General features: G+C 40.4%; 1 protein-coding gene across 1 annotated transcript in view; it reads left to right on the top strand.

Annotated features, from left to right (window-relative positions):
• CHCHD6 (coiled-coil-helix-coiled-coil-helix domain containing 6) overlaps positions 1-25,937 on the top strand; it is a 108,041-nt gene that overhangs the window by 22,682 nt on the left and 59,422 nt on the right. Inside the window, exons 5-6 of the mRNA XM_056501730.1 lie at positions 7,199-7,219; positions 12,557-12,640. Coding sequence (XP_056357705.1) covers positions 7,199-7,219; positions 12,557-12,640 — 105 coding nt within the window. The remainder of the gene's footprint in view (positions 1-7,198; positions 7,220-12,556; positions 12,641-25,937) is intronic.

The raw sequence follows: 25,937 nt of genomic DNA, 5'->3' as shown, positions 1-25,937 counted from the left end.
CCTGCTAGAATTTTATTCTAGTGGAAGAACCTATTGACATCCATGAACATTTAATTCCTTTGTCCTGGGGATAGACGTAAACTCTCCAAAACCACAGTGACGAAAGATTATCAAAAATATTGTACAAATAATAATGGTAGTGAAAGCTTTTTCTTTGCCTCCTGCTTTGTTAGTGTGCCTTTCCCCTTCCTCATAGGAAACCACTCCTATGCAATGGAGTTAAAGACTAATTTGCCTCTTGCTTGAGTTGGATGACAGTTCTTCACACAACTGAGCGGACAGTGTAAAAGGAGTACAAGATGTGTTCAGCTCAGTTTTATGATAAGCTGCCAACATGTTTCTTTGAAAACCTCATTAAATTGCAATTAAATCCACAGGAAAAAAATAGGCCATCTCAGTGAATACTTGATAGATGAGTTTGTGGTTTTCAGTGCCGGCCAGGGGCATGATCTGCTTCTTGCAGTTGGAACTCAGTGAAAGCTTTGGTGAAGTCTGACCACAAAATCACCAAAAAACAGCTGCCAGCACTGGAAGCTGTGAAAGATGATCCTCTGCCTGGGTTTCTTTCATGCCCTTGGTCAGGGAGAAGTATCTGCTTCCTGATTAAAACTATGTATAAGACCCTCACCCCCCCTTTCTCCTCACATTGTTTCTGGTAATAGGACCTAACACTGAATTCTGCAGAGTTATCTCAGGCATTTGGCTGGGGAGTGCACTTGACCAAGCAGGCCTGCATAAGGAATGAAGCTTTAGTCCAACTGTTAATATAGATTCTAAAGGAATCCTGAACCTGCTTTTAAGGAGTTTCTTTTCTGTTGACCTTCAGTGCCTATAGTGACTAGTCTCCAGGAATATTTATCAGATCACTTGCCTGTCTGGTTATTTCCAGTCTATTGCACTGACCAACTTATTTGATCAATAAATCAATCAATCAACAGGTTCTTAAAATTACTTTCATTGACTTTGGAGGTGTAACATACAAAAGGAGTCTACAGAAAATAAATGATTGTATGCGTCCCAACTATAATTACAGAGCAAACAGAGTGGAGATATGTTTGTAACTAGTATCTACTACAATAAGTATAGCAATCTGTCTTTAGGGTTCTGTGATGCTATGTTGTATTGACTCTTTAAATTTGCAAACTCATGGAGCATGAATCTTGGCTCTCTCAGGTTGTCTGACTGCTGTATTTACAGCATACCCTATTTTAAAGCTAAATTTCAAGCTTCTTGCTGTTGATTAAAAGGTCCAGAAGTAAATACTTAGCATGTGACATAATTTTTGAGCTTCAGGAGCTTCAATGACAGCAGAATGTTTTCTTTTCCTAAGGAAAGTTTCTCAAACTGTTTAACTCTTCCTGCTGCACCCGGTCTATGTCACCTTCTTCTTGACAGTAGCAAGACCTGGTTGGTGATCCTTGTTGGTAGACTTCCAGGTACTGCTCCTTCACAGAAAGAGAAAATGCTCTTTTCCTACCCTGAATTTTCCAAGCCATCTGCCTTAAGCAAGAGTGTGTTGCATTGCCCAGTAAATGGTCATTGAATCAGCTTTGAGTTCTTGTAGTTTTTAGAAACATTAAGCATTTGCACAATGGGAAAACTGTTCTTTGCAAATTGTCCCATCAAATGGAAATCAAAATTTTGCTGGCAATGACATAGATTTGTGAGTTGCTCTTGATACAGTCATGCCCTGGAGACTGCAACGTAAAAATAAAGAATGCAGTTTTACAATAACCTGAAATCCTTGTTGCTGAATCTACACTCTTCTTATTGCAGATGATTTTATTATGATGTTCTTGGACTTCATTAAAAGATGCAACCTTGCAGCGTTTTCTCTTATCGCAGCCTTGAGAGGAGCCGAGAGTGTGTGTATTTGAGGTCCACTATATTCTCTTCCTGAAACACAAAGTGGGTTGCAAGTGCTTTGGAAGCAAGAATCAAAGTCTCTAGTGGACATTTTGTCTGTAGCTCAAAACCACAACTTAATTCACAGCCTTTTCATAAACACTGACTGTGGCCTAGGATGTAGGGGAAGGCTGCAGGTGAGCATGGAGGTACCTTTTCAGAATTGCTTGTAGGGAAATTTAGTACTGACTGCCTGTGTGTCATAAGTGATCAGAGAAGTAAGAGAGGTTGAGATCAAGTTCCTCACTTCTGTGCTTTTAATTTCCTGGGTAGTCTCTGATTATACTTGGCATATGTTTTTATTTCTACTACAAGCATGATTATGTATGTGGACTACCCTAGGCCATTTATTTTGTGTCCCCTATGCTTTATGTGGGCATTCCAGTAAGGCTTTGGAATCCACATGATTTATACTGAATGTTAATTACTGTATGTCTTTATCACATGCACCTTGGCAGGTTGGTAGCTTGGAATCTGCTCCCAGAATGATACTGACCGTGTAAGGCTGTGTAAAGTATGCTTTGTGTATGTCTAGGATGAAAGAGCAAGGCAAAGAGGAAAATTTGCAAGGCTGTCAAAGGGGTAAAAACAAGCTGAGTTGTTCAAAAGTACACCTGATTCTCCACCTGCCACAAAGAATTCATAGATTCTCCACAAAGAATTCATAGACAGAGGATGCATGACTGTGGCTGAAGGCTTTCAAGAATTTTCTTACTTAAGTATGTAATTATGACAGTCTCTCTGTATTAAAAAGCAGTTCCAAAGTCAATTGCTTTGCTTTTAAACTGTATAGGGTTTGAGATAATAACTTTTAAATTAAAAAAAAAATAGGTTTCTAATCTGGTGGCAGGAAATTTGTATTCATTTTACTATGCTAGCCTGTATCCATTGGCTGGTGCCTATAAATATCTGTTTTGTTCAAGGGCAGCTAAAAATTGTGTGTAGTATCTGAGAGCAAATGTGGGAAGGGAAGTCCTTCTGAACAGGCAGGGTTCATAATTTTTACTGCTTTGGAGGCACATGGGTTGATAATGAATGCCATCTTGATTTTTTTTCCAAAGCAGTGGTTGTTTGTGAGGTACTGTGTTTGACTCAAAAGCTAATATATTTGGTATTTAGGAATCTGGCAAGAGAGAGCTCTGTCCCCATATGCAGGCACAGCAATGAGATTGGGATGTAGGCATGCATAACTGTTATTTCCCCCGTCTGTCCTATCCCTGGAAAGCCATATGCCACCCTTAGGCTAGTGTAATGGGAGTCTGCATTAATGATTATGAGCTAGAAATAATCCAAGAAGAGTTGAGTGGCCTTCGTTTCTAGCTCTACAAGAAATACCTCATTGACTCAGTCTGAAATATATTCTGGGATAGAAGGTCATAATACAGAATATTTCATTATGCCCTTTTGTGAAGTTTTGGTTGTTGGTTTGTTTTTCTTGTTCTAAATTGGTCAGGGACTTGGAGATTCTTAAGCCTAATAGGCAGAGTAGGAATTTAAGCAAGAAGGTAAAAATTTAGAGCAAGTTGTTGACTCGCCTACTATCAGAAATAAGCATCTTGAGCATACATCTCTAGAGAACCCATACTCTGCAAGATTTCTAAAACCTCTGAATGCCTTGTCTGTTGGCAGCCTACAAAATGAAAACTATATGTATGCATGTACAGAAGTGGTGATGGGAAAAGGAGAATGCGGAAATGGGCTGGAGTATTAAAGCAAGCAATGAAAGCAGATGGTTTACTTTGGATTTTATAAAATAGGTCTCTCTTAATCTTGTTTTAAATGAAAATCATGAATGGTCACCATTGCAAACCTATTTGTAGCTGTGCCATAAGTATTAGGATACAGTTGTCCCTGAATTGCAAAAGGGCCAAGATTTTTTTGGCTGCTTCCCATCTTCATGTTTATAGAATTGTGTATGGTCTGTATGCACTAGAGTTAAATAATTTCATCACAGCCTGCCTTCAAAATTGATTGCTGTTCAGTGACTCTTCCTTCTCCCTCTTTTTTCAGTTAGTTACATCTCAGACTCTCATTACATTTAATATTGATACTGCTTCAATTTTTCACTAAACTGGAAGAGTTGAAGAGTCTGGAGTGGCTACTGAATGTCTAGATATATTCTTTAAATACTTGAATTCCTATCATTGTGGACCATGATAAATTTAGAGCTGGATTATGCTTTAGGAAGAAATGACTGTTTGCTCATTCAGTGATGAAGTCTGGCCATCAAGATGTTGGAATATGTGCTGCAGAGTTCTTCAGATACTGACATGAGTGCAAAAGTTGTTGCCAACAGCTGTCTTGGGTTTTGGGCACCTGCTGCCTCTCATTTCTCGCATCTCCCACTCTATCTTCCGCTCCCAAAGCTGGCAGTTCCCCTAAAAATACTTTGTGTTGAGTTCTTAAGTAGATCTCTACCAAGCTGGTAGTCTGGATTCCTGAGTCATTGGTCACACTGCAGTGAAATCTGTTCTGTGACAGAGCTATTGACTATGGCAAGGAAATTGACTTTAGGGGGAGGCTGGTTCCAGTCAGGTAACAAAGGCATTGTCCTTCCAAAGGCTGCTGCCCTGTGCTGGTCCTTCCTCCCTCCCTGCAAATCACAGAACTGTGTTTTGATTGCTCACTGCCATTTTTACGTTTCCCCAGAGTGTGACAGACTTGAGTGGTGTGCACCATGTGTAAGGGTGATGTAGTATAGTGAGTCAGGGAAAAGTTGCTGGAAATTGCCCTTATGAGTGAAATACGATTTTGGTGCTGTTTTCTTTCCATTGAAAGTTGGTGTGTGTGTGGGAAGGCATCCCCTGCCTGAATAATCAGTGCTCAAATCTGAAATTTTCAGAAGCACAGATGCATTACATGCATAGTTCCCATATCCAGGCAGAGAATTCCCCAAGTGTCTGTATGAATCCCTAGGACAAAGGCTGCTGATTTGGCCTGAGATCCTGTTTCAGTAACCTTCTGCTTGTTAGGGCAATATCTTGACTGGGACAATTCTACAGTTAGGACTAATATCTTGACTGGGTTTTGACCTCAAACAATTAAGTCCAGTATTTATTCTGGTTCCTGCTGTCTAGTGGGTTACCTGAAAAAGAAAAAAAACCTTTTCGGCAGAAGAGTTCAGAAGTATTGACCAAGGGTGTTGAAAGATGACTTGTATCCCAGGGCTGGAATTATAAAACTCATAAGCTGCCATCTGGGAGCTGAAAGTGAAGCTCACTTAGGGAGCAAGGAAACCAGATATTGCTCGTTTCTTAAATGGATTGCTTAAACTTCAGAAATACTGATGGAATGGCTGTGTCTCTTGTTACCACAACTGGTAAATGCAGGTCTGCAAGAGATCTTGGCAAATGCTAAGAAGTTAGGAAAATTTAAACCAGTAGCCCTCTTGAATTTTCCTTTTTGTATTATTTTATTAGTGTATTTTATTTAGTCAGGGCGTATTTTTCCAGTGCAGCAATATGTACTACTACATGTTCTACTTTGCCTGTTTCCATTCAGAGGAGTGAATCTATTCCTATCCTTGGAGTAATAACTTTTCCCTCTGCTGAAGGTCGACAGGATTAGAGGCCTTGGCAGGACCTGCAGAAGACATGCTCTGTGATTAGCAACAGTGTTATTATATTCTCTAAAACCCTAATTCTGCTGCTGTGCATTGTGTCTTACGGGTCACATGCATCATAGGGGTGGTTCCTTCTCCTGAGAAGCTCTTGCTTCTCAGCCCCTGTCCAGTGCCACTGAGTTTTGTTTCTTTTGTAATGTGAGTGTTTGTCCACCAGGAATGTGTCAGTTCATGGCTCAGGCACCCAGGGATGACAGATGCACATCCAATAAAGAGTTAGTGGTGTGCATGACCTACCTGCTGAAATAATAGCAAGCACCATGAAGAGTGCTGTTTTCCTCCTGTCCATCTGCTGAGGATGGACAAACTTGCAATTGCTAAAATGTAAAAACAAAATTAAGCACATCTATCCTGACTGTAAAAATCATCAAGAAGAAAAGTGTTATTCAAACCAGGCTTCTGTCAAAATTGGTCAGTGATTACCAGTAAACACCTGTTGTGTATTGGTTTGTTTGGCCAAGGACTTGATGCTGCTATATCAAACCTGTCTGCAGAAAGGGGGGAATTGGCTTTTCTCAGTTGAAATGTAGATGTTCAGTTACAACCCTCTGAGCTGATAACACATCATCCCTCAGTTACCTGAAGTAGTCACTCTGTGCCATTAAAATGATGACAGATCCCATAAAAATATTACCCTCCACCGTCTGCTCCCTCTGGCAGTGAACTATGACCAAGAGGAAAGTTCTTTGTGCCCTGTCAACTCCCCTCAAATAAATAATCATAATGAAAAAAGGCCAGCCATTCTGAAGTTCCTGCTTAGCCAATGTGCTGCTGATTGAAGGTAGCCCTGAGAGGCAGGGAAGGCTTGCAGCCCTTTATAGCAAATGAGAGTTGTGCCTGTCTCATAAATGCCTTGGCTTCAAAAGGAGGTGGTTATGGGCATGAAATGTTTATCATCTTGTACTTGCTTTGCTGCTGCTGTGTTAATGTGTAAGTAAAAGGTAGTAACAAGTAAAGAGCAGGCAATACTGCAGTCTGCTTTATCTGCTTGTCTGCGTGCTTAAATAGGCTCATGGACAAAAGAAGGAGCAGGTGGAGGCAGCTTGGCTCTGACAGAGGTTTGAACTCAGCACTCAAGAGGTTTTCAGTTGCCTATGAAGGGGAATCTGGTTGGGAACCTGATCAGTCAACTGGCTTTCTGTTAGGAATCACTCTTTGAAATTGTCCTTGGAAGATGGTGACTTGCTGCGTAGGTCAGCTTGTGCATTCACAAATGCCCTTTAGAAGATTACTTGTTCTTGGCACATGATTGGAAGCAGCAGAGTTGTTGACCACCTCCTTTTGAGTGTGCCCAGCACTGCCACATTCTCTGGTGCATGTTGTGTATCAGCATCTCTGACACTGTGCAGCACCTTGCATGGCTCCCTGGAACTGGCTGTTACCCAGCTGCCTTTGCTTAGCTCCCACCCTAAATGGGGGTCCTGCAGCAGGCTGTGGGGACTTTGCTCTGGGTTTGGTTTAGGGGGTGCATGTGCTTTTGTTTTGCTTTAACAGCACAGTTCCCAACAGGGGACAGCACTGCATTGCTTAAGATGCTTGTCATTTAAAGGAACTTTTCTAAACTTGTCATCCTAAAAGCTATATTGCACAGCAGCAGGCAGCCTCCAAAAATCACTGATTTCCCTTTTTTCTTCTCTTTCCCTTTCTATCTTCTGCTCTCTTTATTCCAAGCCTGTGGATTTGGACGCCTGGGTAAGCTCTCTCTTTTTTTTTCTGGATCTTGCTTATTCCAAGTGTCATATTGTTACTGCGCGTGTACAGATTGTTATTGCTGAACACAGATGCAGGATTTTATTTTCTGTCATTACATTTTAAAAGGTGTTCAGCTAGAAAATTGTATATTATTTCCTCCATAAAGATTTTCACTGGTTCCTTTTGTGTAGCTTACAGCTGCTGAAACCAAACTTGATCTGGTGATGTGTATTGTTGCCTGAGAGAGAGTAGCAGAAACAGGAGGAAATTAAGGTTATGCCAGTATTGCTTTTTAAGGCCATAAGTTGCATCTGGTTTTTAAAACAGAACCTGGTAACCTGCCTTCAATAGAATGCAAGGTAGGACAAAAAGCCAGTGGTTTTTTAGGCCTCTTGTCTGGAACAGTGATTGCAGACAGCTCCACAGTAATGGTGATATTTCTGCTGATGCCAGTGGAGGTTGAGTCAAGGCTCCCCTGTGGCTACTTGCTTGGTACAAGCCTTCCTGTAAAGTTCTGCTATTCAGTCTTGGGCATGAAGTACACAAATTGCCTCTTACTATTTCAGTGTTGCCCTTTCGGCTCTGCCATTCCCTTTAGACTTGGCCAGAAACATGCCAGCTAGCTAATTTTGGAGTTAGCTCTGTTCTTTAGTGAATTGCTGTCAATTCCTCCTTCTCATCTTGGAGTCCTTAATAGCCTTTGTTTTTCTCCCCTGCCACCTGGACTGCTACCAGGACTGGAAGACACTTGGGAAAGCATGAGGTATTAGAATTTGCAGTTGTGAAGTGTTGCAAGCTGAGGTGCCTAGCCAAAACATCTCTGCTGTGCTGCTGCAGAGATGTAGCTGTGTACCTTTGGGGGAAGCTGATAACTCCTCTGAGCAAAGACAGGATGATGGAGAAACTAGGCATTTGATAGACTTGAGATCCTTTCCTTTATCCTTGTAGCTTATTTCCCTGCATTACTTCTGACTGATTATCTAGGCATCGTCTTGCTAGTTTGTCTGTGAGTGGTGGAAGTGCTTTGCCAAGAAGATAAATATTTTTGCAGCAATCTTGCCAAGTGCTGTGACTTGCCTTTTAGGAAGTACTTTATTGGCTGAGGTGGACCTTTCCTTCTAGCTTGAGTTGCCCTTTGCAGAGAGTAAGTTTTTAGGTTTTTTTGTCCTCCAGTAGAGTCTTCTCCACATCCTCTTCCCAAATCCCAGAACCCAAGCAGTACTGGGGAGAGGTGGTAGCTGTCAGCTGTGGGCTGTGCTATCTCTGCACTTTATTCCTGGGTGCCACATTCCTTACTATCATCTGACCCTGCCAATAAGCCCTTTTTTTTTTCTCCAAACAGATTTCTGCCCTAGTATTCATGTTTAACAAGGTGATAAGGTGGGACTGTGATTAAAAATAATAAAAATCTGGTGATATTTTGGAGTGTGACAGAGCCAAAGCTAATCTGGGAATGGTTGTAACTAGAGTGAAGCCCAGCTCTATATCAGTTCCACAGTCTGATGTGTGGCATGTTGGTGTCAGTTCAGGACAAGGCTAAAAGTGTCTGGTTTTGTTCATAGAGAATGAACCAATAATATTTCATTACCTCAATTAGGAGCTTGTAAAATATTTCTTTTGGCCTGTCTTTCAGCTAGCAGGCCAGTGCTCGAATTCTTTAGTTGAGCCAGTATATAATGTATAGCTTTAGAAATGTGCTTGCACTGTTTGTTTCTAAATGGGTTACTTGATAAAGGGAGAGAAGGAGGCAGAGAATCACATAACTCTGCCCTGGCTCTTTGTCACTGTTCAGAGCAGCACTGAGATAACCTGAAAAACCTTGGGCTGCAGAAAAAATGTGAAGAAAAGCAAAGGAAAAATCTGAAAGAGCACCCAACCAGTCCATGGATCCATGCCCATGGAAGCTGTAGCAGTGTGTTAGTAGTATGCCTCCATTGTAAGAATGGATATGCCTTTTGTAAGAATGCAATCCTTGTGAATTCTGAAGATTCTTGAATATTTCTTGGATACATCTTATACCTAGCTTTTGTACAGAGGGCAATGGCCAGTTGCATACATGTTATTTTATAAATACATCATCTTTTCTAAGTTTTGAGTGCATTCCTGTGTTCTATAGCTGAGTATGCTCTTTCTTCCCTGTCTGTTTTGTTTCTGTGTTCATACTTCTTGGACATAACGCTGTCTGTGTTCTACACAGTCTTAGATGTCATCTCTGGACTTTGGTCACCTCTTGCACAATATATTCAAACTCCAGTGTAGTTGTGCAGCTTGGAAGTGAAATGCAGCTTTCTGATATCTGATTTTCAAATCAGTGTGTTATCATGTGCATGTTTTCCCTTCTCCTTCCTTTTTTTAGTTCTAAAGGCCTTTTTTTTCAAAAAGTGTATTGAGGCTTTGTTTGGCACTTGAAATCTCAATCCCCTGTGAAATTGTAATCATCTCCAAAGCAGCCAGTTCTGTCTGGGACATCACAAGCTTCTAACTTCAGGTAGGGAATAAGCAGCAGGACGAGAGAAACTCTTAATAAATATCCTATATTCATTGAAAATGTCCCTAGTTGCCTAACCCAGTTTGGAACAGTGGATATTTCAGATGACACATGCTCTACTATACTCTTTGTACTTCAAACATCATCATAAAGTGTACTAAAGTTTTCAGTAATAACAGCTGGGGATAGAGGGAAACAGAAAGCAACTTTGAAGCAGATCTGTCAGGAATAGAGTGTTTCTCTGCGTACTTCAATGCACTGAAACAGCAGCAACTCTTGAAAACAAGTAAGGCATTGAAAATATGTTTATGTTGCAAGTACAAGGTTTCTCTGTAACCCCTAGTTCATCATACATTATGGGTGATAAGTGGGACAATGGAGGATAAATTACTTAGGGGGAAGAATGGAGAGTGCTTTGAGGTTGTAGTCTGCAGTTGGGAGATCAAGTTTTGGTTCTTTGACCTCAGTTTTGCAGGACCCTGGGGAAGTGACTAACAGAATGTCTGTCTGCTGCAGACAGGGTGCAGGGTGCATGGGTGTGGAGGCATTCCTCACTGCCAGCTCCAGTGAGGTCAGTTTGGGTGGTCACTGTGCAGAGCAGCACACCCCTAACATGTCTGCATCTCAGCACCTCACTTGAGAGATTAGGTGTTGGGGTTGTAAGGATCAGTGTGCTGGATTTCTTGGTGAATGATGTCACACATTCACAGGCTGGAAAGTTGAGTGTGTGGGTTTGTGATCCATGTCTTGCCAGAAAGAGAATAAAGCCTCTTGCACACTAGTATTGTTACATGTATTGATTTTGTACTGCCAGAATATCCACTATCCCAGGAGACTAGCACTGATATGTAATCATTTAGATTAAACAGAAGCTTTCTTGAGTTTATAAGAATTTATTATTTGACTTTCTTTTTTTTCTTCCATCATATGATGCACCTTCCATCCAAATCATGCAAAGGAATCAGTACTGTCTCACTCTTATTTCTTTTCCTTACTTATTTTCCCCTTAAGGAAATGCAAATCACTTGTGGAGTATTCTGATTTTATGGGTGTTACGCAGAAAACCTGCAGAAGAATTGGGGTCCTTTGGTCACCCACCAGACCACCCCACCTTCTTACATCTGTTTCATTTTACTTGAGATTTCCTTTACTGTGTAGAAGATTTGTTCAGAGGAACAGCTATGTTTCTCTTACCAGAAAATGGTTGTAGTTCTGGCACTTACAAAGTACCCATTGGTGCTCCTATTGTTGCTGTGATACTTCTTTTGTCAGGCTGCATGTATGGGGTAGCTCATTCTCATCCCTCTTCCCATTCTATTCCAGCTGGTTTGCAGGTGGGAAGTAGTACGGCAGCTATAGGTTAAAACAAATCCAAAGATTTTGCTTTTAATCAAGTGCCTTTGAGAGAGAAGATTTAGGTATGAGTCTCTATTGCTTGTGCCTTATCCTGGTCTTGTTCTGGGACAGCAAACATGGAAATAAAAATATTTTTTTTTTCTTTAAAAACAAAAAAACCCACATCACCACCACACCCCTGCAATCTTCCTATTTCATATAATCCTTTTCTTGCTTGCTTATCAACCACCCTCACTGCCTAGATTGAAATCTCTTCTAAGCCCTATTATACCACTGTATTTCCATCAGCAGGGGAGCAGAAAGAAGGACATGCACAGCAACTTGCTTTCAGATATAATTTTTCTCGTTAGCAATGGCTTTTGGCCATAAAATGACAGGTCTGAGCCCACGGGGATATTTCTGTCCCAGCTGCTTAATCATGTTGGACCAGCATTTTCTGTGGTCATGGCATCATTAGAAGTTGAGAGTGTTGCTGGGATGCTCTGGACTGGCAGGGTTTGTGTCCATGTTAAGCAGGCTCATCATTCTGGCTTTGAAAGGTCTTCTGCCTGCTGTTAACTTCCATGGCCCCGGAGATTTTGAGGTGAGATGGGGGACGAAGAACAGCTGCCATCTTTTCTTGCTAATGTTCCTTGTTATTTTTAAACTTCAAAAGTTTGATTCAGTTCCATCAATGTCATGTTTTCTTAATGCTGGTTCAATTTAGGGGTAGGAATATAATGAAGTGGTGCTGGCTGTAAGGAACTAGAAGGCTACAGCTGTTGCTGTGCCCGCACAGACTTTTTAATTGAGCACTGTTTAGCTGATGAATACCAGATATACTGTTTTGAAAGTGTTGTGCTTGTAGTTTGAAAGATAGAGGAGAAATTCTCTTGGCAGCCATACCCCTCTGAGTCTGCAGCACCAGCCAGAGGAACTTCGAGGGTGCTGATGGGGAATGCATAGAAAGCATGTGAAGAGAGCACTTAATTATCTGCGTAGTCCTATGTATGTCTGTAGTAGAGAAGTATTTAATCCTTAGAAGCTTTTGGACACTCCAAGGGGCAAGGGTTTATAAAGAGGAGGATTTGAGGGGATTTGGTAGGTTTTTTTTAAAGTAAGGTGAAGAACATTGGAGTAATGACTTTCATGTTTCATGGAAAAACAGACATGGATAAGATGGAGTTCTGAAAAAGGGAATGGGAGAAGTTCACCTTTCTGTGATTATCTGTTTTCATTTAATAAGAAGTGTAAAACCAAGGATTTGAGTTCGAGTATGATGCTAATGAGAGCATTTCAAACGTCAGGGGATAACCCAAAATGAGCTGCAATTCTTAAGGTTTGTAGTTCCACTGAGGGGGATCCCATGCAGGAGTCCTGAGCAGTGGTTTTTTTGTTTTGGCTTTTTTTTTCTTTTTAGTTCCTTCCAGTCTACATTGCACATGCTTTCCTTGCACTAAATTGTTTATTTTTAATTTCTTCTTCTACTGATTCTGTTTTGTTGTCCTTCCCAGGCTATGCAGCTGCAAGTCAGAGAGGCAGAGTTGAAGCTACAAGAGGACTTCTATAAAGAGCAGTTGGCCCGCATTGAGAAGAAGGTAAGGCTGAGTTGTCTTTATTTCTGGCCCCTGCAGGGGTAGGACATGGATCTGTGGGGATCCAAAAGATAGAGAACCAAGATATGTTGTGCTGCAACCTGGAACTGTCAGCTAACAGTATCTTTTCTGCCCCCTACCCCTTACATAAGTGATGAAAAAGCTGTACAAATCTTTTGAGCAATTTACCTTTGAAAGATAAAGGTTTTTATAACTGGATGATTTTTTAAAAATGATTTCTGGTAGTTCAAACTATTATCTTTTTCACCATGGGATTTAGATGAAAGCTAAATTGAAAAAAACAAACAAGTGCCGTGTTTTTTATTCCTTTTGTTAAAAATCCTTTCCTTAATAAAAGAAATAATCAACCACCACAGCATAAATTTTGCTATAAATATGAATTAAAGTTGTATTATTAATTTTTCTCTGGGGAGCCAAACAGTTCAAAGAGTGGTGCTGCAGTACACTGCCTGCTTCTTGCTGGATAAGCCTTTGAAATGAACATTATTTAAAGAGACACTGTCAAGCATCTTTTAAGCCTGAAATGACCTTTGAAAATCCATTTAGGGATTTGAATCTTTCCCCTAAACGTGGGATTTGCTTCTCTGTTTAATTGTTTACCATGATGAGTTTTTAAAAATTGATGCCATAAAAATAGGAGCAGCCATGCTGTTCCTTATGAACTAATGTGTTCTTCACTTCCTGGCAAAATGAAATAATGTTATAAGTAGTCTTTATTTTTTAATAAATGTGGAGAATAATCTTCTCCAATTTGAAGCAATTAGACCTCCTGACAGGGAGCTGCATACATTCGACTTGTAGTTGTGTTATGTGACTAAAAAGAAGTGCAAACAATGAAAAGGGTGGGTTGTAAAGAGCCAGAGAAATCAATCAGTTTTACTACCAACATGTAGCAGGATGGTGAGGATGGAACATGGGAAATTGTAGATTAGAGAAATGGTAGGAAGCTGTTGGCATATCTATTCCTCTTTTCATTCCCTCCTACTGTATGACTGTCCATGCTGCATTTTTTTGAGCCATCAGTGGTAAAACATGCCTGTGAGCAAATTCACATGATACAATTTTGCAACAGTTTAATCCGTACAATTCATTAAAAATAAACTATTAAAACTACCACTCAGTGTTGCATTCGTATTTTAAATTCTATTTCTAGATAATGGGGATTGTTCAGTGAAATTGCAAACAATCTAGCAGCTATCACTCTAATTATCACAGTTGTCCATATGTTCACAGGCAAAGGGAATTTTTGCAATTTCTTGGTCCCATGCTGTTTGCTTCTATTATGTTCTTCTCTCTGGATCTGGTTTCATGAAGTGGAAATTGCAGGGAAAACCTGTGTGTCTGTCCTTTATGGACAGTGGAGTGGGGAGCAGTTTGTGTCCAGGCTTCATTGTCCTCTTTTTGAAATCTTTTGTTGTCATTTGTGTTTTCAAGTCCATGTCTCTTGCTACAGGGACAACTTTATAAACAATGTGGTGGATATTTTAGTGCAGGGTCTTCTTGGAGGGGAGTAAGGTGTGCTGCCCATAGTCCTATTCAAACTGCAGAGCTACAGAGAAACTGTCTCCTAGTTGTTATGTGTACAAAAGCAAACAGATAAAAAGAACAGGTTTTCTTTCCTCTCTTAAAACACTGCATAGTTTCTGACCCTTAAAGACTAGCATTTTGCTGGTAATAAAATAGAAGAATGCCTCCAACCGTTAGTCTGGATGGGAGTGGGAGGTGGTGGGGGCTAGAAGGGAAAGGAGAGAAATGTACTTGAAACAGTGTAATAAAGCTTAATTGTATTAGTTTTGAAAAAGGTTTTTGATCTTCTCTGAGGATAATTTTATTCCTGTAATGGTTGGAAAGATGGAAAATGTAGCACAGAACAATCTTTTTTATTAGCTGTTGCTTTTATATAATTCTGCTTTTATTTGTTGAATACACGCAGACCTTGACATTTATTTATTTATTTTTCCTTCCACTGTGCTAAAGCTTTCTAACTCAGGCTTAGATGTATTTTTATATATCTGTGTATGTGTGTGTCAATATTAGAAAAAAACTGTCAGTAAGGGATGGTGGGGGAGAGCTCTGAAATATGATTTTGCTTTCTCTGCTGTTTTAAGAGGGGATGGTCACTTGAAGTGTGGTCACTGGTAGTTCAGAGGTGTTTGGCTGTGAGTGAATGAATATGGCTCAGTGTGGAGTTAGCAAACTGAAATTCCTCCTTCTAAGGATCAGGCTATCAGGAATTCCCCTTTCTCCTTCCCTGCTGTGCCCAGGTTGGTTTTGTCCCCAGTTCTGCATAATGACAGAATTCAACAGTAGGAGACTTAGAGATTTGTTTTTGAAGGATGTTTTGAACTGTTGATGTTAAAAATCCAGTACCTTCCCAGTAGGATGCTAAGAGTAATTGTGTTACACACTCCTTACAACATAAGAGCTGCTTGGTGAATCAAACACACAGACTATCTTGTTTCCTCTGACAGTGGTCAGTTTGCAAAGACTTTGAAGGAAGAAGAAGAAAAAAACATCACCAAAACAAAGCCACAAAGAAAACTTTTGGAGAGCAGCTTTGAGAAGAGTCTTCCTAAATGTTGTCAGTTGGAGGCAGACACATGCCCTGCTGCACGAGAGTTTATTTTCATTCAGTATTTTTATTCACTGAAAGCTGGATTGGTGCCATTGTTCTTCTATGCATCTCAGGCATTTTTCCTGTAGCCATGTTTAGCTCTGTGCCTCCAGCATCATGTGGCAGTGTGTGCCACAGGTTAACTTATGTACTCTATAAATTCTCTGTTATCAGTTTCAAATATTCTTTTGCATTTAATATCTTTCATGTGAAAGAGATAAAAGAAATTCTCCTCATTATTCATTATCGTTAGGCTTCTGTTCCCTCTTTTACCTTCCCATTAAATGGAGCAGTCCATGCCTTTTCAGCCTCTGCTTGTGTGAATGATTTTTTTTTTTTCCAGGTTTCTCATTCTACATGTCTGTCTTTTGGCACTTTCCCCCTAGCAGCTCTGTCTTTGAGATGTATTGACCAGAATTGAACTCAGTAGTTCCCTTGAATGTAGCAGATTGTGTGAATACATTATCCTTTTATTTTGTAATCTCTGAGAGAGTACTGTAATCTACTGGACAGAGCACAGAATTGGAAGGAAAAACCTGCTCATTTTCTAATAGCCGTTTCTCTTTTGGGAGTTTGAAACAATTATTTAGTCCATCTATCTCAGTTATTCCATCTATATGATGGAATAGCTTATAATGGGAGGGCAAAGTGTTGTGAAACAGTAAAGCTATAAAAATGCTAAAAAGGCTTTACCTTTAGTTTTGCATGAGGTGAACTAGGGGTATACCTTATTTCAAGCAGATCTTGAGAAACTCAGTTTCTCCAGACAGTCTTATTACAATTTTCACAGGAAAAGGCACATATAAAAAAATAATCGCAGTATTTCAGTTTTTGGAGTTTTCCCTGCATCTTCTACTAAAGCACTGGAAGAAATGAGACAGTGAATGCAGCAGTTCTGTGTCACAGTAAGGATCCATCTAGTTCAGTATGGTGGTCCTGGCTGTGATTGAATGTCCAGGGGTAGCTGTTAGAACTGAACTGATGGGAAAAGAGATTGTGGTATCTCCTTTACTGGAGGCGGTCAAGGAGCATCTGGACACAATCCTGTGCTATGTGCTCTGGGATGACCTTTCTTGAACAGGTAGGTGGGACCAGATGACCCACTGGGGTCCCTTCCAACCTGACCCATTCTGTAATCAAAGCAAATTTATGAGGTACTTGCCTCAGACACTTTGACCATCCTGGCTAGTAATTTTTGGAACTTCTCATGTATTTAATCCTCAGGGGTTTGTGAACCAGGATTGTGTGCACAGTGCTCAGGATACAGGGGAACTGTGAACATGTGTGGCAGCTGTGTCAGAGTCACTGTTTGGTTCTCTGTTTCTTTGTAGTGCCTGACACTTGATTTGCACTTCTGACTTCTGTTGAGCAAATGCCACACACTGCTGCTACTGGCAGCATTCCGCTGTTTTGAGTGCAGACTTAAATATATACAGTGGGTGTACTGGGATTAAACCAATGCTGGGATTAGTTGCTGGGAATATTCTTCCCACTGCACCCTTCTGTCGCTGTCTGATTAGGAATGGCGAGTAATGCAGCAGCACAGGCTTCATGCAGAAAGCAGAAGAAGCAGCAATTTATTGAAAAGCCATGGCATTTATATAAGATATATCGTGCAAAGCAAAGTAGAAAAGACTCATTGGTCCAAGAAGGCAACACCTCTTTGAAATCATACTTTCTGTAAAATATCATGAGACACTTACACGGCTCGGCGGTCAACACCAGGTGTCTATCTGTGTTACTCTTTCTTCCCTCTCTTGTTTTGTCTCTGAGAAAAATCCCCAGCCTGGGAAAGGTCCAAGCTGGAGCTGAGAAAGCCAACAGCCTGGGAAAAATCCAGGTTGGATTTTTCCACAAGCCTTCAGTAGTGTCCACATCCTTCATTGTCAGTTTGTCAGGGGTTATGTGTGTGGGAAGGGATGGTGGGCTTTGTTCTGCCTGTAGTGTGGTGCATGCTTCTTAGAGATTTTTTTTAAATCAAATTTTATTGAGCAAATTCCTTGCAGAGGATCATTACACTGGTAAAACCCTTAGTCTTTCTCACTTTAACTCTGATAGTTTCTTGTAGTTGTGTATTTCTGTCTCTTGGGTCACTTGTATGTTTTCGTTTTGGAGTGTCTGAAATATTTTGGTAATTAGGAAAATGAGAGGGAAAAGCTCCTTTGAACTGACTGTTTCTAATATAACTCTATGTGATTACAGGGTTGGAGCTGGTGATACAGGCATTCCATTCCACACCTGTGTTTCCAATGTGACTGTCTAATCTCCAATAAGTAATCCAGTAATGAGACCTGACTAATTTATTATAAGTGGTTAAACTTCTAACTCTGACTTGTTTCAGTAATTTTACATCTCATCCATGTAATTTGAGTTATTTTGTAAAATGTGTATCTTCTCTCAACTGTTTTGAATGAGGTTTTGTGCTGTAGTGTTCCTCTGAGTAGAAAGAATGAGAGTTAGACTAATAACCTGTAGGGAGAACCTTAGATATACTCAACTTGAGAAGCTCAAGATGATTTTTTTTATGCATTTGTTTGTTACTGAGAAGCAGGGAGGGAGATGGAGGAGCTTGTTGTTACCAGTTAACATATATACTGCTCAGAACTGGGATTTTTGTTAGGGATTCTGTGTATGCTTTGTCCTGGTCTCTCCAAGCAGCAGAAACATCCTTTAAAAAGTGTAATAAGAAAGAAGTGCAGTCTCTCCTGGAACCCTTCAGCTGCCAGGAGATTTCACTTAGCATATTAGTTGTGTACTTTCTCCCAAGTAAATATTTATTTGACTCCTTTTGGCATTTGGCCTCTTGCTGAGTTTAACCTGACAAAAGCTAAGGGCAGTGCTATACTACAACAAAAACACGAGCAGCGCTTTGGAGTAGTGTAAAACAGCAGAGAAAGGCTGAAGGTAATCTTGGAAGATAAAGTTAAACTCCTTGCTGTAGATGATGCCTCTTTGTTTGGATTTTCCTAAGCTCTGGCTCCCACGTTATCTCTTGTTAGGCGGCTGTGGACTACTGTGAGCAGTGGGTGCATTAATATGCAACATTTTTCTGCTTGTACTTTTTCAGAGCAGTAAGTAGCACAAGAGGTATTCATAAGCTGTAGAGTTTTTGTGCAAGTGGGAAAGGAATGCATTGAATACATACCTTTTTTATTAATAAGGTTGACTGCACCTTTTTCTCTGCTTGACTTCACAAATCTTGTAATTTTGTGTGTGGTATTCATCTTGTTTGGTTTGTTTAAATTAATCTCTTTTTGCCCTTGTACTTCCCATTTAATTCATGTTTGTAAAGCATTTAGGATGTGTAAAGAATGGGAGGCGAAGTTATTTTTGTTTGTTATTCTTACTGGCCTTGATCCTTCTTCTTGGAGCTGTCTCCCACTTTGGTGTGCCAAGGTCACCCCTACATGCAAGTCCACTGTCATTTCTGGTTTATGGCTGGCAACTTGTGTCAATAAAAAATTCTGCAGAAAAAATGTGATAGAAGCTTGAAAAAAAAGCCTTACAGAACAATATGTTCATGTTGGATCTTCATCATTGATTTAAAGCAGATTCTGTGGGACTGTGCAAACTGATGTCACCTGGTAAAGGTGGGAAGGGATTTCTGTTGAAGGGGATGAGAAATCCATTCCTTGAGTTGGGATGCCAGACTTGTCTGTATCCATGAGACCTAGGAATCACTTGCTCACCTTTGAAGAAACAAACTGTGTTCAGGTGTTAATTCCTACCAAACCCTCTGCCCTCTCAGTGGGAATTTAAGATTCAGTGCCCTTTGATCAATGAGTTAATATGTCCTGGCAGGTGTCACTGACACTATTTGCTTCCTCCTGTAGTGTCTTGGGGCTGTGTGTGAGCTATTGCCATGTGTTTAAGGGCTGCTTTGTTTGCCTCCACTCACAGTCTTGCCAGGCACCAGCTTACTGCTCTAGCCAGTGCTGTGGGTACCTGGAGGAAGAACAGCTAGTGTGAACTTCTGGTCTCAAAAAATGCATTTTCCTTTCAGAAGAATTTCTTGTCCCAATCTCCATAATTGAACCTTAAAATATTCTTTACAATTTCATTTTCATTTCTTATCTAGTTTGTTCAGTTCTCTATTCATCCTCAGCCCTTCCTGCGAACCCTTCTTCTCACAAACCCACCAATGCTTTCTTTGAACTTACATCTATGATCCAAAAAAGCAGTTGCCTTTCAAGGCAGTAAAGCACTACTGTTAAGCACCCAGTTCATCAAACTGTTGTTTTAATCTTCTGAACTCAAGAATAATCCCCAGTGTAATTTTCTGAAATAGGTTGACAAGATCCATGCTAATCATTCAGATCACTTCCAGTTGCTCAGGTTGCCTGTCTGGATGCTGCTCTCAGGTGGCAGTGGCTCTATCAGTCTCCCAGGGCACAGCCTTTGATGTTTAGAGAATGGAAGATCCTGTCCTGTGCATGAATTAAATTTCTGAACAGGAACAATCTGAAAAGGGACCGAACATGAAATCATCAATCTGAACTGGTTCCAACCTTCTATCCTCTTCTCCTTTCCAGTTTTTCTTAGGCATTAAATGTCATGCTGGGGTAAGAGCATGACAGGGAGGGCAGCATCCCTAATTTCTGCTTTCTGTGGGCATCCACAGAAAGGGCTGAACAGCGTCTTTAGAGGGAGCTAATACTCCTGGTAGCCTCCCTGTCTGCAGGGAGAGCTTCTTTCCTTGTTGCTGGTGGCCAACACACAAACTGACATCCAGTACCTTGTGCTCAATTCACCCATTTAATGGCTTTTTTTTGTGGCAAGCTTGTGAAGTTTAGTAGTTAATATACCTCAGTACACAGCTTTTAAAGATCAGATAAATTGATTGGTAATTTGATGAACTCAAAGAACATCTATAATAGGGTAACTAAAACGTGTTAGATGTCAGCACAGTCTCTCTGCCTTCTCTGCAGTGTGTATGTTCTCTCTTCAATATGTGTTGACTGCTGTACAGTACATTACATCAAATTACAAGCAGCCTCTATGCAAACAGCAGCTAAGTGTTTGCTTCCTCTTCAGCCTGCACGATTAGTGCAGAGATGCGTTTGCAGTCTGTGTGCTGAAGGGTGAACTGTCAGAGCCTTACGTGATTTTGTTTCCCTGGCATTTAGAGTATCTTTGCACAGGGAGAGAATGATGCTTATGGGCTGCTTCATCTTGGAGGAATCCATCCTCAGGCTCGACTTGTGAAATAAATGTGGCAACGTGTGGTTTGAACTTAGTGTCTTAACACTGAATTTAGCAGCTGAATTTAGATAACAATCTGGTATCTGGTCTCATCAGTGTATCACTATGAAGACTTGTTAAAGGCAGAACAAAAAGACCTAGAATGTGATCTTGTCTCTTTGTTAGAACTCAACACTGAAGCATTTGTCAAGTCTAGTCCAAAAAGAGCAAAACAAGAGGTTCTTTTGTCTTACTTCTGAGAGCTTCCCCTTTATCTAGTATTTCTGATGCCCTTCCTTGGCATTTTTTATTCAATCCAATTTTCCCTTAATTTCATTCATTTTCTCATTGCTTAATAGTTTAAATTTCTGATTCCTCCCTCTTTGTGTTTACAAGCTTGTTTATAAGTGGGATTGGTATTTATAAATGTGTCTATGTATATTTATATAGATAACACTGTTATCAGCAAAACCAGTGCTACTTTTCTAATGGAAAGCAGCACTTCACCCCCCCCTCCAGGTGTGAACACACACACTGTCTGTCTCTCACCTGTTTTTACTGAGCTGCAGTTGTACCTCAACAGCAACTACATCACCCTGCTGCAATAAATACCAGTGCTGCCTGTTATTTCCCTGTAATTCACCAACCCGTGTACAATTAATTTCTGGCCCTGTTATTGCACTATTGGCTATTTTATGAAGCTGTAGAGAGTTAGCACAGTGAATTGATTAAATATGTTCCAGACCTTAGGCTGGATTCTGTGTGTCTGCTGGGATTTTAATGATTGAAGCTTGTGCTTCTCTTGGGATATTCCTGATTTAGACTTAATCTTGGAAATTGGTTCAGGTAGACAAAACTTCCCTGTGTGTGGGATTCACTTGCATAAGACCCTGACTTTGGGAAATCTGAGATTTCTATTTCAGCTCACTGTGGTCCTTCCACATATGGCATGAAAAAGGCATTACTATCAGAACTTAAAAATAAAGCAAACACCGGGATTCATTTTGAAAAGGTCTTAAATTATGGCTCTGCCCTTACAGAATACGCTGTCATCATGTTAATGGAAAATATGGCTAATAATTACTCTATAAATTGACTCCCCAGAACATCTCAAATTTGTGCTGAATTAAGTAGTCCAAAGATCAGACTTTAAAAAGGAACTACTCCATATTTACAGCGGCTGTACCTTCTGAAGTGTTTAGTAGTTTACTGTGGGTGTGTTAAATACATGTTTCATGACAGCCTGGGGCCACTTCTCTGAAGGTTTTTTCCCCATCTGCCAGTCATTTTAAAGAAACATAAATAAAAGAGCTACTCCAATTTCTTGAACATATAATGCACATTCCCCAGAGACCAGGGTGACTCAGAAGTAGCTTGTAAATAACATGTTCAATGTTTTTAAATAGATGTGTACCATCAGGCTTGCGGTGAGGTCTTCAGCCACTGCAGACTTGCTTTGCCTGTCGCAAAATCTCCTGATTCCATGATGATGAGAGGTGGATTTCTGTTTGGTTGGTTGGTTTTGGGGTTAATTGGTGGTTTGCCCATACATTCTGCTGTTCTGGGGTTAATTGGTGGTTTGCCCATACATTCTGCTGCCCCAAGGATACCACAGTTTGCCATTAAACACCTTGGCTCAGATGAAGATTTCCTGGCTCACCCATTTGCATTTTAGCCCCATTGTAAATAAATATGAAATAATGGCTAATTTTGTTTTGTTTTAGTTAAGAATAGTAAATATACATCTCATCTGTAGTAGAACCATCTGGGAGTTGAACGCTGACAAGTGTGGAGAGGAGGTTGCCCTGGTAGGTGTTCAGCAGTGGAGTGGCCAGCAGGTAAAAGATATTGTCCTGCACAGGGGACAGCAACAGTGAGGAATGCTGAGAGGCTGCTGAATCTGTGCCCATCTCCAAGAGGCCATAGAGGAGCAAGAGATGGGAGAAGAAAATGTGGGAGCTGAGATAAAGCACTAAGCCTCTGGTTTGAGAAGACTTGTAATTAATAGGTCATTTTATGAGAAGAGCCAGCTTTTATTTTCCTTCCCAATTACTGCATTTCAGGTCTTTTAATAAGAAAACCAGCTTAATTCCTTCTCCTTTCTTCTCCCTCCCCATTCTTCTGAACAGAAGCCAATTTTTTCTTTCGTAATTTCAAGCTGCAAGGTTGCTTTGAGCTTGCATGCCTAGGCCAATTGAGGAGTGCCTGGGTTGTGGATTTTTTTTTTTTTTTCCCCCTAGAGATGTCTCATGATGTACTGGACAGTACAGAGAAATGATCTAATTTGCCCTGACATGCAGCAAGCTTTGAACTGGCTGGACTGTGGTTCTTGATCAGAGAAGTCGACTCATATGGGTGTGTTGTAGTGTGCTGCCTGTCTGAGCATGTATATGCATTTTTTTAACCTCATTTTGTATGGTAGTTATGTATACCACAGAATTTCCTTTGGCTGTTTAGGGAATTAAATGTAGTGTATGTGACCTTTCACCTTTAGGTCATTTGTTGAGATGCAGCAGCAAAAAGCCATTACTGCCTGATGGATAATCACTCATTCGTGTGGCACTGATATGGCTCTTCCTTCAGTTAGAGACAAGGATTTGTTGTAGGAATAACAAAAAAAAAAAAAAATCCCCCATAATAGTGTCCTAACTGTCTGTTTCTGGGATAGGCACAGGGCATCCCAGGGAGGAACACAGCATTAGTCCTTGCCAGCTGAAAACAGAACAATGCTGGGTTTTAAGTTTGTGTGCTCATTTATTCTGTGGAGAGAGGATTTACCACCAGGTCTGAAGTGTTTGTGGTGTTTGCTGTTATTTCCTCCTATTGTTCCCCAGCAAAAGCATAGTTCTGTCCCTTCTTTGTATTCCTATTGTCTGAGCTCAAGCTGTCTCCAGTTGAAGAGTTTGAACTTTTTGCTTGGTCTTGTCCAGATATAGGTGAAATAGTGATACTTTTTTTTTTTTTCATGAGCCTGAAAAAAATACCCATTTATAAAAAACACTTTTCCCAGGCCTCTTTTTTTTTTTTTTTTATAAAGTTTATCAGCTACAGCCACAAACCCCTGATAATTAGGATGCTTATACCAAAATATTTCTTCTGGAACTTTAAGCCTACCTATATTTCCTTTTCATTTAATGCCAAGTTCAAGGTCTGTTGTTGCTTGTATGCAGTAATCCTTACTGTCAGACTGTGTTTAGAGATTAAATTCTGAGTAGATTTAGCTTGCTTCTATGGATGTGTGGTACACTGTGCATGTGACATTCTTTCATTTATGTTCCTGAGAAGCCTTGGCATCAAGACATTGTGAGATTTTTCAGGCTTAATGTTAATAAGTAATTATTCCTATTATTGTTTAATGGGCTACAAGTGAGACCTGCCTTGTTGCCTTTCCTCTGCTTGGATCCTGTAATGAAAGTACCATAACTAAGCTGGGGGTGCCCAAAAGCTGTGTAGGGCCACAGGTGACATCCTGCCCCAGGGGTGTGTCCAGAGTGGTCTCTGTGGAGTACAGGAATGAAAGAGTTATGTGGCTGCTCCTGCTCTCTGTGGGTGTTTGATTTTCATGTTAATATTTACAGCTTAGTAGCCCTGCTGTGAAAGTGCCTCTCTCCATTGACTGGAGGTCTGTGGTCCTTCTGGGCTTTTCTTTAGAGCCTTCCCTCTTTGCCAGCTGCAGAGGTGTCTCTTCAATGCCCTTATAGAGGAGGCAAAACAGCTGCATTAAAAAACAGGTGAAAGAGAAGATTGCTAAAAGCAGAGAGAATGAGACTGTCAAATGATGGAAAGGAAATTGCTTACAAATATTTTCTATTTCTTTCTTATCCCTTCTGCCATCCTTTCTCCTTTGTCCTTCTTTTGGTTTATTTTTATCTTAGGATAAACATTGTATTTATTATCTGTTTGCTGTGTGGTGGATTTCAATCTTTAGAATACAAAATACATATAAAATACAAGAATATAATACATATAAATACATATAAAAAGAGACTAGTATTCCTTTCTCTGGAATAACTGATGCCTTGCAGGGCGAACTAGATGTTATGTGACAGTGGTATTGTAAAGGCAGGCCAAAGCAATCTGTGTTAATCCATTTTCTTTTTCTTTTTATCAGTGTTTTGTTTTATATTTAATTTTCCTTTCTAAATAGTAATCAATATTTCTTTGTAGAAATAACTTAACTTTTTTTGCCACCTGTAAAATACATTGTTGCTTTATCGTGTTTGTCCAACTATCACTAATAAGGGAGAATGACATAAAGTTATCCTTTGTAATACTATTTTTGAGTTGTGGAGCTGAGAACTTTTCCAGGTATTCATTAACTGAGATTTCTAGCTCACTGGAAGATAAGTGAACATTGTCCCTATTGTAGAAGTGAGACCTTAATGCTTAAGGTTAGTATTTTCTATAATAGCTTTTGTCTCTTCACATTTTGGTTATCTGGGTATGGTGTATTTCTTCAGATGTGCTGATTACCCATAAGTTGAGCTTGAAGTTTTGAATAATGAGCTCCTGAGCATCTCCAGACGGAGCCACGAGCCAGCAGGCACTTGTGAAAGTGAGGATTTGTCTGTGTCATTAACTGTGTACAGTGACCTGTGAAGTCCTAGCAGTCATTTGGGCTGTAATCATTAAACCAGTCTCTCCTACTGGATAAAATGGGAAGAGAGCCTGCAAGCACAGTGAGAGAACCTTGACTGAAAATACAAATATCTTCAGAAAATGCTCTGGGAGTAGTAGTAATAAAGAAAAAGTACAGTGGGAAAATAAATTGCCGCTGATGCAATTTTTCTTCCTCTCTCAAGTTTGCCTCTAGTATGGCAGTTTTTCTCCCTTCAATAAATAAATGCAAAGATGGGAATTGCTGCCAAAAACTGTCACATTTCTGGAACTTTCAGCCCCTGATTATTCACATTAAGCCTCTCCCCCCCTCAGCAGTACACTATTCTGAATATGTACACCCACCATTCTGTCAGATCTGTGCAGTCTGTGTCTGGTTCATCTTCTGTGTCTTTGATGTGCTCCATAACGTAGGCAAAGAGAGGTCTGATAGTCTCTCTAAAAACCTGACAGTTTGTGTGACAATCTGTCCACGAATCCACAGGCTCCTTGTCAACCAAATGAGCCTTTGAATATCAGAGGTTTCAGAACAGTGCTTGCAGCATTGCATATGCACCAAGGGGAGAGTACAACAGGCTTCCTTGTAACCTGAGAGATGTCTGCGTTTTCCTTAATCATTCCAGGGACATCTCATCATTGCTTCTTGGCTGGTTCTCAGCCCCGCACATGTCGGGGTTATTTAGCAAAGCTTGATTTACTGGAAACTGCACATGGAGAATAATTTGTAGTTGGGGGTAGAGGAAAAACCCTGGGAGGGGGTGGAACTTCCAGGCTTTGGCTTATTTCTGTTTTTCAGTGGGTTTTTTTGTTTCTTATAGTGACTCCCTTCCCTGCAGTTCCTTTACGCATGCAAGTGTATGGATGTGA

Source organism: Oenanthe melanoleuca, chromosome 12, assembly GCF_029582105.1.
Source record: "Oenanthe melanoleuca isolate GR-GAL-2019-014 chromosome 12, OMel1.0, whole genome shotgun sequence".
Taxonomy (NCBI): Eukaryota; Metazoa; Chordata; class Aves; order Passeriformes; family Muscicapidae; genus Oenanthe; species Oenanthe melanoleuca.
Note: the sequence above shows the minus strand (reverse complement) of the source record. Positions and strands in the feature narration are given on the sequence as shown.